Source organism: Monodelphis domestica, chromosome 1 (genome assembly GCF_027887165.1).
Source record: "Monodelphis domestica isolate mMonDom1 chromosome 1, mMonDom1.pri, whole genome shotgun sequence".
Taxonomy (NCBI): domain Eukaryota; kingdom Metazoa; phylum Chordata; class Mammalia; order Didelphimorphia; family Didelphidae; genus Monodelphis; species Monodelphis domestica.
In genome coordinates this window covers 731,859,468-731,872,460 of record NC_077227.1, presented here as the reverse complement: position 1 = coordinate 731,872,460, position 12,993 = coordinate 731,859,468, and the positions used below count along the sequence as shown (strand labels likewise).

General features: G+C 37.4%; 1 protein-coding gene across 5 annotated transcripts in view; it reads left to right on the top strand.

Annotated features, from left to right (window-relative positions):
* The window catches only part of CTNNA2 (catenin alpha 2), a 1,548,366-nt gene that overhangs the window by 1,373,280 nt on the left and 162,093 nt on the right, over positions 1-12,993 (top strand). For all 5 annotated transcript variants that reach the window (XM_056824737.1, XM_001364449.4, XM_007477790.3 and 2 more), the window contains exons 10-12: positions 3,485-3,577; positions 5,236-5,392; positions 10,977-11,177. In XM_056824737.1, coding sequence (XP_056680715.1) covers positions 3,485-3,577; positions 5,236-5,392; positions 10,977-11,177 — 451 coding nt within the window. The remainder of the gene's footprint in view (positions 1-3,484; positions 3,578-5,235; positions 5,393-10,976; positions 11,178-12,993) is intronic.

Below are 12,993 nucleotides of genomic sequence, written 5' to 3'. Positions count from 1 at the left end.
ATAAGAACTATCTTGATTGCTTGCATTTGCAGTCCTAATACTTAGTATATCATCTGAAACATAATTAGTATTTAACAAGAACTTAATTATTTCATTTATCTCACACTGTATACAGCATGACATAACCACAGGCCTCCCCCACCAATACACACATATTTATATAGAGATGAAGAATATACCTTGGTTTTATTTTGTTTATATGCTATGAAAGATATTATGAGAGCAGTTAGCATCCCTAGACCAGTACACCAAAACAAATGTTGTCATCAATTTGTAGGACCTTTAATGAATCTCTTCATTTTGCTAGGCCTTAGTTTTCTTATCTGTTAAATGAAACTAATAATTGCACCTCCAATTACATCATTGAATCAAATAGAATAATGCTAATAAAGTACTTGAATTTAAAATATTTTATGGATAAAAATATTTAGGGATATTTTTTAGATATTATTCCTTGAATCAGGTGAGATGCATTATGGGTAGGAATATATGCTTTTACTCAGATATAGCTTATGTGTTTTGTATTTTGTGGGATCAAATGCTCATTGAAGGTTCTTCTGGATCAGGGATTCTGTTATAATATTAATGCCTACTTTTTATACATATCACATCATTTCATCCTCATAACATCCAGGAGGCAGTTGCTATTATTATCCCTCCTTTCGAGTTTAAGAAAATGAGGTTTAGAGGGGTGGAGTGATCTGCCAAGGGTCACAGAGATAGTTGGTGCCTAATTCCAGATTTGAACTGTGAACCTTAAAATTTCATAGACTTATGAATGTTAAAATTTTTACTCCACATTGAGGAATCCTCAAATTCCCAACTGAGAAACATTCCCCATTTTGATGTGAGAACTCACCAGGATCAGAAATGGGAGGACTTCTATTCCACCTGTACTTAAGAATGCTTTAGGGGAGAAAACTCCTTGATAAACAATGAAAGTACTTGGATCCATGCTTATGGTGGGGCAAGGAGTTCTTTGAACCAGGCCTGTTTTCAGAATTGATACAATGAGATGCTAGGTACCTAAAAGGGTAGGGCAAGTTTTCTCTTGATGAGATTATCTGACTCAGCTGTGTTTTCTCTCGTTCAGACTTACTGAGGAGATTAGTTGACACAGCATCATTTTTTCTGATTCAGACTTACTGAGGAGATTGGTCGACTTAGCAGGAATTTAGATGGGCAGTCCTTTGGAAAGCGTCTACAGTGATTGGTAGATGTAGGGACTTAGGGGAGGTGACATGGGAGAAAAAACCCTATATAAGAAAAAGCAGAATCTCTTGAAGAGATATCCTTTTGGAGAAATCCTTTTGGAGGATCTCTGATGAGGATCGCTTGGGAAGAATCTCTTGAGAGAGGCTCTGGAGAAGGGAAGTTCTTGGAGGACAATCTCTAAGGAGATCTCCCTGGAGCTCTCTCTGGTGAAGTCAGCTGAGATGGAGCTGGCCTGGTGTCACTAGAATCCTTGTTTAGGCAGAACTTGTGGTGAGTGTTAAAAGACTGACTGACTAATTCTCTCTCTTAAGACTCAGGTCTAGGCCATATTGGCTTGAGGCCCTTCATAATCATTACTTTCCTACTCTTTCTCTAATTCCTCATTATATTATTAATTAAAAATCTCTATAAAACCCAGTTGACTTGGATATTTGAATAATTGGGTATATTTCCCTGGCGACAACCTTATATTTGATTTAAAAACCAAGACACTATAGTGAAACATATTTGCTGCAGTCAAATTTACTCACCCTCTCTTATATCTATCACAATTTCTATCTTCCACCATTTTAACTTACTACAGTTTAAGACCTCAACCATTTTAAATCTCACAGAACTCAGATCTTTCTGTCTCATGGGCCAGTGTTTTATTCACTTTGATTCTATATGGCTTTCCATTTAATACACAAATAATATGGAAAAGAAAAGACTTGACAGTGGAGGGAAAAGATAGACATTTTAATTACATTTCAGAAATTAGAGGCCTTAGTTAAAATGACAAAAGGGCAAAATGACAAATGTTAGACAGGATGTGTTAAAATGGGGAAGTTAATACACAATCAGTGAAGTTGTGAACTGATCCAATCATTTTGGGAAGCAATTTGAAAATATTCCCAGAGGATTATACAACTGTGTATACTCTTAGACCCAGAAATAATATTGCTGCATCTTTTTCCCAAGGAGATCAAGAAAAAAGGAAAAGAACCTTTATGTTCTAAAATATTTATAGCAGCTCTCTTAGTGGTGGCAAAAATTGGAAATTGAGAGCATGTACATCAGTTGGGGAAAGGCTAAACAAATTGGGATATATGGTTGTGATTAAATACTATTGCACCATAAGAAACTCTAAGCAGCTTAATTTTTTAAAACCTGGGAAGAACTACAACAGATAATAAAGAGTAAAATGAATAGAAGCAAGAGAACATTTCATACAGCTTCAGATTTAATATTTGAAGAATAACTTGTGAATGTTCACCTCCAGAGAATAAACTGCAAAATGGAAAAACAAAAGACATATTCTATACATATACATATCTGTTTACCAAATGATGCCTTTTATGATGTAGGGAAGAGAACAATACCATTGCTGGGTCTAATAATACACGGAGTTTTATAATTCTCTGGTTGAGACACCTGGAAAATTATATTAATTAAATTAAATTAAATGGAGGCCCATTTTCTTGAATCCAAATCTGGTCTCAGAAATTTACTAGTTGTGTGATCTTGGGCAAGTCACTTAACCCTGTTTGCCTCAGTCTCTTCATCTGTAAAATGAGCTGGAGAAGGAAATGGCAAATCACTCCAGGATCTCTATCAAGAAAACATCAAATAATTCAAGAGTTGGACATGATTGAAAGGCCTGAATAGCAACATGTAGGAATTAGATTTGAAATGACCTTCTCAATTCCAAAGGGTAGAAGTAATATGAATGCATGCAGTTAGTAAGAGGAATATTAAGTCTTGATATAATTAAATGTTTCTTAGTGAGAGCTATATCTATTTCAGGTATTAATGGATTTTCCTGCACTAGAGATCTTTTAACCTACCTTCTACAGGAAGCATTTCCCAGACACACCATTTGTTAGTACCTTCCCTTCTCATCTTTTCCATAGACTGTGCATATATCTTATATCTACCTTTTGTCTATATGTTGTCCCCCTCATTAGATTATAGTACCTTTGAGGGCAGGAAAAGGTCTTAGTCTTAGTTTGGCTTTTTTTTCCTCACTTCTTTTTATTGCCAGTGCTTAGGATTGTATTTGACACATAGCAAGTTCTTAAGACATAATAATTGATCAATTGACTGATTCAAGTAAAGTTACTGTGGCCAAATATCAGATATATTTTAGGAAGGATTCTTTTCCAGGTCTCAGTTAGACTAGATGGGCTCTAGAGCCCTTTCCTACCATTCAGAAGATGTTCAATACCAAATAGTATCAATTGCCTCTTTATCTCCAATTTAATTTTGATTCCATTTCTCTTAAATACAGGTTGCCAACTTGGCCTGTTCCATTTCTAACAATGAGGAAGGGGTGAAGTTAGTCCGGATGGCAGCAACCCAGATTGATAGTCTTTGTCCCCAGGTGAGTGTGATTTTCATTGACTCAGAACCCTTTCATGCCCTTCTCTTCCTTCCACAGCATGTCTTCTCTAACCCTGTCTTCTACCTTTGCTTAACAAACTTCACTTTGCCCTCTTCAGATCACTTTTTTTCCTTGATTCTTCCAACCTACCCCTTATCCATTTATGCCTTGTTCAGCCTTTCCTTCATATCTTTTCCCAGGCTGTTCACTGACCATTCCTCTCCTCCCTGATCTATGCAAATCTTAGCTTTTCTTTAAGGTTCCATTGGAATGCTTTGCTAACCAACTCAAGGCACTGAGAGCTCTATAAAAGTAATGCTCTCTACACTCCAGTATCTATTACTGCCTATACCAGTCACTAACACTTACTCATTCATGAATTGGGATTACAGAATCATAGATCTGGAGCTAAAGGGTACCTCTGAGACTATGTTGTTCAATTCCCTCATTTAACACATGAAGAAAATGAGTCCCAGGAGGTTGCATGACTTTTCCATGGCCATGCAAGAACTAAGGATCATAAAATCTTAAATCTAGAGCTGGAAGAGACCCCAGAGGCCATTGAATAAAATCTCTTCATTTTACAGATGAGGAATCTGAGACTCTGGGTGGTTCTATGACTTACTCAATGACACATAACTAATAAGTTCCCAAGATGGAATTTGAACCCCAATCCTCTGACTAGAAAGTCACTCTTCTTAATGGCTCATTGATGTTAGACTTTTCTCACCAACTATGAATATAATAAGCCTTTGAGAACAAGGAAAATGACTTCTATTTCCATGTACTTTCCATAGTGTGTATCACAGTACAATGCACACTGTGGGTTTTGAACTAGGAATTGTTGAAGCCCTGCATTATCTCAAGGAGAAACTTACATTAGAAATAAAACAATAACATTTCCACACTATGCTCATCTATACCCATCTGCTTTGTATTGTCAGTTGCCTGTTCTTACCACTGAGGATAAGAGGCAGGATGGGAACGATATATACCTTAGGCAAGGTTTGGAAATTAAATCATGTGTTACTATTCACTGGTAACCTTTAAGTCTTCATTGTAATGCCTATGACTTGTTGATGGTTTCTCTAAATAAATATTCATGTGAGATAGAGAGTGGGGTTTTCCCCCATTGTAATATAAAAATATTATAAATATGATATATTTATTTATATATAAATATAAAAATTAAGTCAATATTAAAATTCATCTAATGTTTCCTAAATGTCGTGCCTCTCCTGTATATTGGGCCCAAAGCTCACTTTGCCTATTCCAAATTCTGATTCTGCTTTGAACTCGCTCCAGATCTAAAATGATGGCAGTAAAAGGGAATCATTACTTTTACATAGTCTCTCTTTTGAGGAATCAGGTAAGAATTGTCAGTTGAGATCTGGCCTTGAAGACAAGAATGCTTGGTGTCAAGGCCCATATTTGACATGCTGGTTATGTGACCCAGGCAAATCCTTCAGCACATCAACTCTCTGAGACTATCAGTTGTAGAAAAAGTGACAACTGTATTGGAAGAGGGAGCTTTCTTATCCAAATATTGCCTCTATTAATGATATCATAGATCCTATTCCTGTCCTTTCATTTCTTGCTCATTCATCTGAGAATGGTTCCTGGTCATTTGTAACATAACTTTCTTTAAAAAAAAATAGGTCATCAATGCTGCCCTCACACTAGCTGCCAGACCGCAGAGCAAAGTAGCTCAAGATAATATGGATGTTTTCAAAGATCAGTGGGAGAAGCAAGTTCGAGTTCTGACAGAGGCTGTGGATGACATTACGTCGGTGGATGACTTCCTGTCTGTCTCAGGTAATTGCAACAGATGAGCTATATCAGGAAAGTGATACATAAGTTAGGGTCCTGAGGAGGATCTGTATGGAAAATGAGGAAGTTTTCTAGATGTGTGATCTCTAAGAAGTCCCCTAAAACCACCAAGCATTTGGGGAGGTAGAATAATAATAATGCCCTCCCAAAAGATCAGGAAAGATCTGGGTAAGACACAAGAGGCAGGATTTTCTGTCAGATATTCTAGGACACTTCAATAGGTTCTTAAGGGAGGTTCAGGGATCTCAGGAAAGGGGGTATGTCATAAAGGATATAGGGCTGGTCTGAGAATCAAGATCTCAGCTCAATTTCTGGCTTATACACTAGCTGTGTAACCCAAGAGAAATCAATGAACTCTTCTCGAGCTTCTTTATAATCTGAACCGGGAGCCCTCTCTTGCTTGGGCTTTTCTTCCTTTCCCTAGATCCCTTTGGAGCTAGCCTCTTAGCCACCTAACAACATAGAGGATCTGTCTTCTTAGCTCACTGCAGCATGTGGGCCAGTTTCTGCACAGAATTGTAGCATGGGAGAAAATGACCATGCTACAATGTTTGTTTGCCTCATTTCCCCATGGCCAGGACTTGGGGTGGGGATTTGGAAGTGTCAGCCTTATCATTTCTGTAAAATTCCTATCAGCCTCAGTGAATAAGGCCCATATTTCCTGGCCTAAATCACCCATAGTTGTACATATACCTCCTCTGTTGGAGAAACACTGGCAGGTTAACAGACACCCACACATTCACTCCCCACTGAGCCTGGCCCCAACCCTCTCCTGGCTCAGCACCACCATTGGCATGCAGTAAGCTAGGCGGGTGGTTGGGAATAGAAGGGCTACATCTCTACTGCCAATTGTCCATGAGGATCATTGGTCTGGAAAAGTGAACTAATGTGGAAATGGTTCCTTGGAGGGAGATGAGGGAATATTTCCAGGGGAAATGTACATTAATGTTTCCTTTTAGTTTATTAAAAATCATTATAACATTTCAGTGTTGATGAAAAAAAAAACAATTGAAAATGTCTATGATGTCACTGTATCAGAACTAACAATTAGGTACAGTCATGTAGGGGGATATACACTTATCTTCAATTCCCTTACATCTCCTGATTTAACAACCAAGTCTTCGAATCCTTATACTCCACTTTCATTTGTAAAGAGTAGAAAGAACACTAGCTCTGGAGCTGGATGATTTGCCTTCCAATGCTATCCTTTCTTCTGTTTGACTTGGAACAAGTCACTTCCCTTGGCTTCTGTTTCCCCCTTTTCAAAAAGAAGGATTTAGATTAAATCATCTATGACATATTTTCCCCCTCTAAATTTATAATTAGGAACCTTTTGGCCCCCAGAACATTTCAATATCATTGATTTTTCCTTTTAACTAAGTATCAAAATAAACCTTTTTTGTTAAATTCACTCCAGGAAGGCAAATAAAGGAATAAAACATCTGCCTGCCCCCCCCCCCACTTTAGTATTTAGACAGAAATTCAAATAAGTCATCAAAATGGCATTCATGAATCCATCCCAAATATCAGAATTTGATAATCATGGACATAGAAATGAAGGGGACCTTGGATTTATACTAGAATAAGCTCTTAATTTGACAAAGAGGGGAAATAGACCCAAGGTCATACATAGAAGAATAAATGGCAAATCTCATGGAGATTCTCTAGCATAACTTTTTGTTGTTTTTTTTGTTGTTGATGATGCTAAAATTTTTAAAAGAACTGACTTTCAGAAAGTTACATTGAGGGGGCAGTTGGGTAGCTCAGTGGATTGAGAGTCAGGCCTAGAGACAGGAGGTCTTGGGTTCAAATTTGACCTCAGACCCTTCCCAGCTATGTGACCCTGGGCAAGTCCCTTGACCCCCATTGCTTAGCACTTTCCACTCTTCTGCCTTGGAGCCAATACAGAGTATTGACTCCAAGATGGAAGGTAAGGGTTTAAAAAAAAGAAAGTTATATTGACTTGTTTAGGATCACAAAGAATCTCATTGGCAGAACTCAAGCTTACTGATATTAAATATACTGTTTAAAGCCAGCACTGCTACTGCTAAAACTAATTATTTTTTCATTCATATCATGTGTTGTGACAAGTGGTGGTCAAGGTATTTAGGAGCACTTATGTCTCCTCAGTGATGTTCAATATACTCATATAGTTGGTAACCCATTCCATCAGCCCTGTTTATCTATGTATTCTTAGAACTGGGTGAGACCTCAGGGAACCACATTGCTAAATACCCCAATCTGATCTCATGGAGTACAATATCAAAATCATTCATACGAGAATTACTGATAAATAAAGAGAAATCCACTGTATTCTCCTTACCTGTTTCCCAAATAACCATGGGATTCTTCCTCTGGGTGTATATGACATATTCTTTTATTCTTCTAGTGGAGGATAGAAGTGAGACCTTAGAATCCTGAAGGTAATGGAAGCAAGAATGAAAGCTTGCCTGCAGCTCTTTGTCCATTACCGGCATCCAATCCTTATTAGTTTCAAACCAGAGAAAATTAGCCCTAGAAGGAGCCTTAAAGACTATTTATTCCACTTCCCTTTTTTATTTTACACTTGAAAAATGTGATGCCTTATCATATAGTGAGGGGAAAGCACTAGATTTGTAAACAATAGATATGGTGCAGGAATTTCTGATTTTAAGCTTCTATGTGACCCTAGGCAATTCACCTTACCTTTCTGATTCTCTATTACAATTAAAAATATATTACACAATATGATCTCCAAGATTATTTCCAGAATTACTATATTGTAAGTTCTATAATAGCCAAGACTTATTTTTTATAATTTACCTTTTGCATTTCTTTTTATCTAGTGCTTGCCATAATGTCCAGGATAGTGAAGACTTTCTTTCAATGCCTTTTGACTTACTGGCTTCCAAATCTAGCCAACATCCCATGGTTCTACATGGTTTTCTCCACCTCTGACTGTCAATTAGAAATAGATTCTGGAATAGATATAGAAATAGGTCAGCTCTGTGGCACAGTAAGATAGAATGCCAGACTGGAGTCAGAAAGACTAATTATCATGATTTCAGCTGGCTTCAGATACTAGTTGTGTGACCCTGAGGAAGTCACTTAACCCTGTTTCCTCATCTTTAAAATGAGCTGTGAAGGAAATAAAAAAAAAAAACCTTGTATCTTTGCCAAGAAAAATCCAAATGGGGTCACAAAAAGTTGGGCATGAATGAAAATATCTTAGCAACAAATGTTTGTAAAGCACTTTTAGTTATTTTATTAGTACAACAATCCTTTGTGATTGTGATATGTCCTAATTTTGCAGATGAGTAAATTTAGGCAGAAAGAATTTGAGTAAGTTGCCCCCATGTTATATGACTAAGTAAGTCATTAAGGTAGAATTTGAACTTGAGTCATCTTGAATGCATGTTCAGCAACTTATTTACTGTTCCACTTGCCTGCTTCCTAAGTTTTACAGGTCTAGTTACAAATTTTGAGGCTAATACTCTAACTGAATCACTAGCAAGTGAAATGTGGCAAGAGTCTTCCTTAGCCTATAAGAGGGAGGTTTCCTTAAGATCCTGGATAACCGTTCTCTGCTTCTTCATTCAGCACCACTGACAGCTCTTGCTTGCTGTCTTTCTGATTCTGACAGTAAGGTAGATTTTTGCTTTCTATTTTTTTCCCAGTGAAAAGATTTTAGAATTTGAAACTTTCACAGCTCACAAGTTTCTTTAAAAAATCAGAACCATTTCTTAAAAAAAGAGTAAAGCTGAAGAAGTCTTATCTTAGACCTCCCATTCCGTTCAAAGCTATTCTTAATTTTCTCTTTCCCTCCCCCCACTCCCAAACTTTCCCTCCTTGCCACAGTTCTTCCCGTGGTTTCCATTCTACATTATATTATTAAGACTAACAAGGAATTGCTTTGGCTGGAGCTGATAACACTCTCCAATTCAACTCCCATGGTACACCAGCCACGGCATGCCAGGACAGGAAAACTCATATGAGCTGTCAGGAAATCAGCCTCTGCCAGACTTGCTGAAGCATCCACACAGGTGTCACAATCCAAGGATGAAGGCCCCTTGGACAGGCTGTGTTTGATAATAGTTACAGATCCTACTGTATTCTGGTAGTAGACCATGAACATTGTCTAGAGATTATAGACCTCCTACTTCCTAGCCCTTTCCTGAGCCAACTCCTACTCCAACCAACATGTGTGATCAGTAAATCAGAAACATTTGCATTCATAGCTTAGCCCAGGAGATATTTTGGAAAGCTATTATTGGATTTTAAAGGATATATATCAATTCCTTCTTGGGGAAATTTCTACCCTAGGGAAAAAATCCCTTTTTACAAAGCACCAGGTCAAATATTTCTAAAAGACTGCAGTCTTTGTGTTGTGCTAGAACCTGAATTTTTAATTCCTCTATATGAAATGCAACAGGATTGGGGCAAGGTGATGTTGACTATTAATATCACAGAAGCAAAAACCAATTTTCGGATGTGGACTTGCACTCATAAAAAGTGAAATAGCTGTGTTAGAAACATTTAAACGTTTCCCATTGGGCATAAACTATAACTTTTAATGGTGTTTTAAAATGAACATCTTGGCATTAAACATATGATATTTCCATTTGGGGGTTTAACTCAAAAACTTGCAGGTGCCAGAAATCTAGAAGATCTATTTATTCCATTCAATAGCAGTTAAGTCAGGATGTTTCTGTTCAATCAATTCAATTTATTTATTTATGTATTTTATTTCATAGCTCATACTATTCCCTGACTCACCCTTTCTAGTCAGATTTGTAACTTCTGAGGTTTTCTCAACTTTCACTCCTTCATTCTCACAATCCAATTAGCTGACAAAAGTTTTCAATGTTATTTGCACTCCATCTCCTGTACCTTACCCTTTCTAGCTGCTCACATAGCTACTATCTTGGTTCATAAACTAATTGTCCTGTACATAGACTATTATACTTGTCTCTCAATTATTTTCCTTGATTTCAGCTTCTCCTTTTAATTATAATAATATCTAGCATTTATATACCACAGGGTAGCTTTTAATCATGTAAAATTTGAGAAAGTATGCTTTCCCCTTAAACAAATTCACTTCTAACAGGACCTCTATCGATGGCCTGCCTTCTAGTTGAAGAATATTCTGTAGGTTGTTATTTCTCTAGTTAATCCACTTTCTGTATATTTTGTCTCTTTGTCTCCATTTCTCTCTGCCTCTGTGTATGTCTCTCTTGTCTGTTTCTGTCTGTCTGTCTCTCCCCTGATGTCATGATTTTGGTTATGGGAAGGGAAGTCATTTCAGTTCAATCAAATTTACAGATACATACCAGCCAACATTACTCACCAATAATAACCTCTTTCAGAGTGCACAAAGTCCAAGCTTTTTGCCTGTCAAAAGCAGGAGCAAATAGATGGAAACTTATCCTTAACTGTTGACTTAGAGAGACTTCTGTGCTTATAATAGATGGAGCAAGACTGGGTAAATGAAGGGATAGGAGATCAGGAGGGGCTCACTATATGCCTGATTGGTTAATAGGGAGTTCTAATGAAGCCAAAACTTTATAATGCATGTATTTCCTTTTCACAGAAAATCACATTCTGGAGGATGTGAATAAGTGTGTGATAGCACTCCAAGAAGGGGACGTTGATACTTTGGACCGGACAGCAGGTGCCATCCGTGGCCGGGCAGCCCGAGTCATCCACATCATCAATGCAGAGATGGAGAACTATGAAGCTGGAGTTTATACTGAAAAGGTGCTTGAAGCTACAAAATTGTTATCTGAGACAGGTAAGCACGGATTTGGGATTGATTTCTCCTCTTCTAACAATGTCAAGGTTATGTCTGGTGCCTCCATAAGAGTCATTGGCAGGAACTTGACATTTCAGATTGCTCATGGGTGGAAGATGAATTGGAGCATGAGCATTCAGTTATTGAACTTTCCACTTTTAGGCATGTGGGTAATTTCATCTTATGATGAATAGTTTCTTCCTTTACATGCTTAGGACAGACAACATGCCGTACTGAGATGAGAACTACTCTTGAATCTGGGGAGTCATGAGTTGAAGGCCTGCCTCTGACACATACTAGCCATGTGACCCTGAGTAAGAAAGCTATCTTTTTGGAGGTCTACGAATGTAGCTAATAATATAAATTAAATCATTGAAAGAGGATATCTCTTCACCTATACTTACCTAAGCCAGTGAAATTCACATGTCCAGTTCCTGATCCTTCTTAATGTGTTAGATCTCTTGATTTGGTTTCATGATTAAAGATCTGGGTTCAATTCCTATTTTAGATATTTATCAGCTTTGTGACCCTGGATAAATTGATTGACCTCTCTCACTTCTGATGCCCTTGTCAGTAAGATGAATATAATAAATATAATGAAATGCAATGTTATATACATATCTATATTATATGTATCCCAAACCTCACAAGATTGTTTTGAGACTCAAAAAACAATATCTGATTAAAACTTTATCCAGAAATACTAGGAAATATTCAATGAAGACATTGTAGAGAGAAATATATAATGATTAAGGAAGGACAGAAATAAGCATTCATTAAGTACCAACTATATTGCAGTCAGTGTGCTAAATTCAATTCAATAAACATTGATTAAGCATTATATGCCAGGGCAGTTAGGTGGCAAAATGGATAGTGTACTAAGGCTGAATTCATAAAAACTCATCTTGTTTGAATCTAATCTAAGCCACTTACTAGATGTGTGACCCTGGCCAAGTCACTTAATCCTGTTTGCCTTGGTTTCCTCATCTGTAAAATAAGTTGGTAGAGGAAATGACAAAATGATCTAGAATCTTTTCCATGATAACCCCAACTGAGGATAGAAAGCATCAGATACAGCTGAAACAACTGAACAACAATGTTCTAGGAAGCACTTTACAATAGAATATGATATAATTATACAGTACAAATATTATGCAATTTTATCCTCACAGCAGTCTTAGGAAGTAAATGCTATCATGATCTTCAGTTTGAGTTAAAGCAACTGAGGCACAAAAGTGACTTGTTCAGAGACATGCAACTTGTAAGTTGAGACCAAGGTTTGAATGCAAGTCTTCCTGATTCCAATGCTCTGTCTACTAATGATCTGAAGGATTGGTATAGTATGGGGAAGAAAGAAAAAGGTTCTGATATTGCTTACAACAGGGTCAAATCCACAATCTCTTTTCTTCTTATGGGTTTTGCATTTGCTGTTATCTTAGTGAAATGAGTATTAGTCACTTATTTGGCTTTGTGATGGTCTGATGGAGGTCCTTTCCCCTCTGATAATTGCTGGAGAAGTCCTTTTTCACATGTGCCTGTATATATGTATGTATGTGTGTGTTTATTTTAAAAGGTCTAATGTCTATGAAGTAAACTAAGGGGGGAAAGAGGCTTCTGAATTTTGATACTGGGATTTCTGGGGAGATCAGAGTCTATCAGAAGCCAGACATGGAATGAAGATAGTGGTAAAAGAGATGGGCTGCTGGGCCTGAGGTTTGGCTAAGAGTGCTTTCCCCTGTCTGTTTCTAAGTGCTTCTTTCAAGAGGACACTGACAGAATGGGGAAAGAAACAGATTTGGAAAGAAGAATGCAAAAG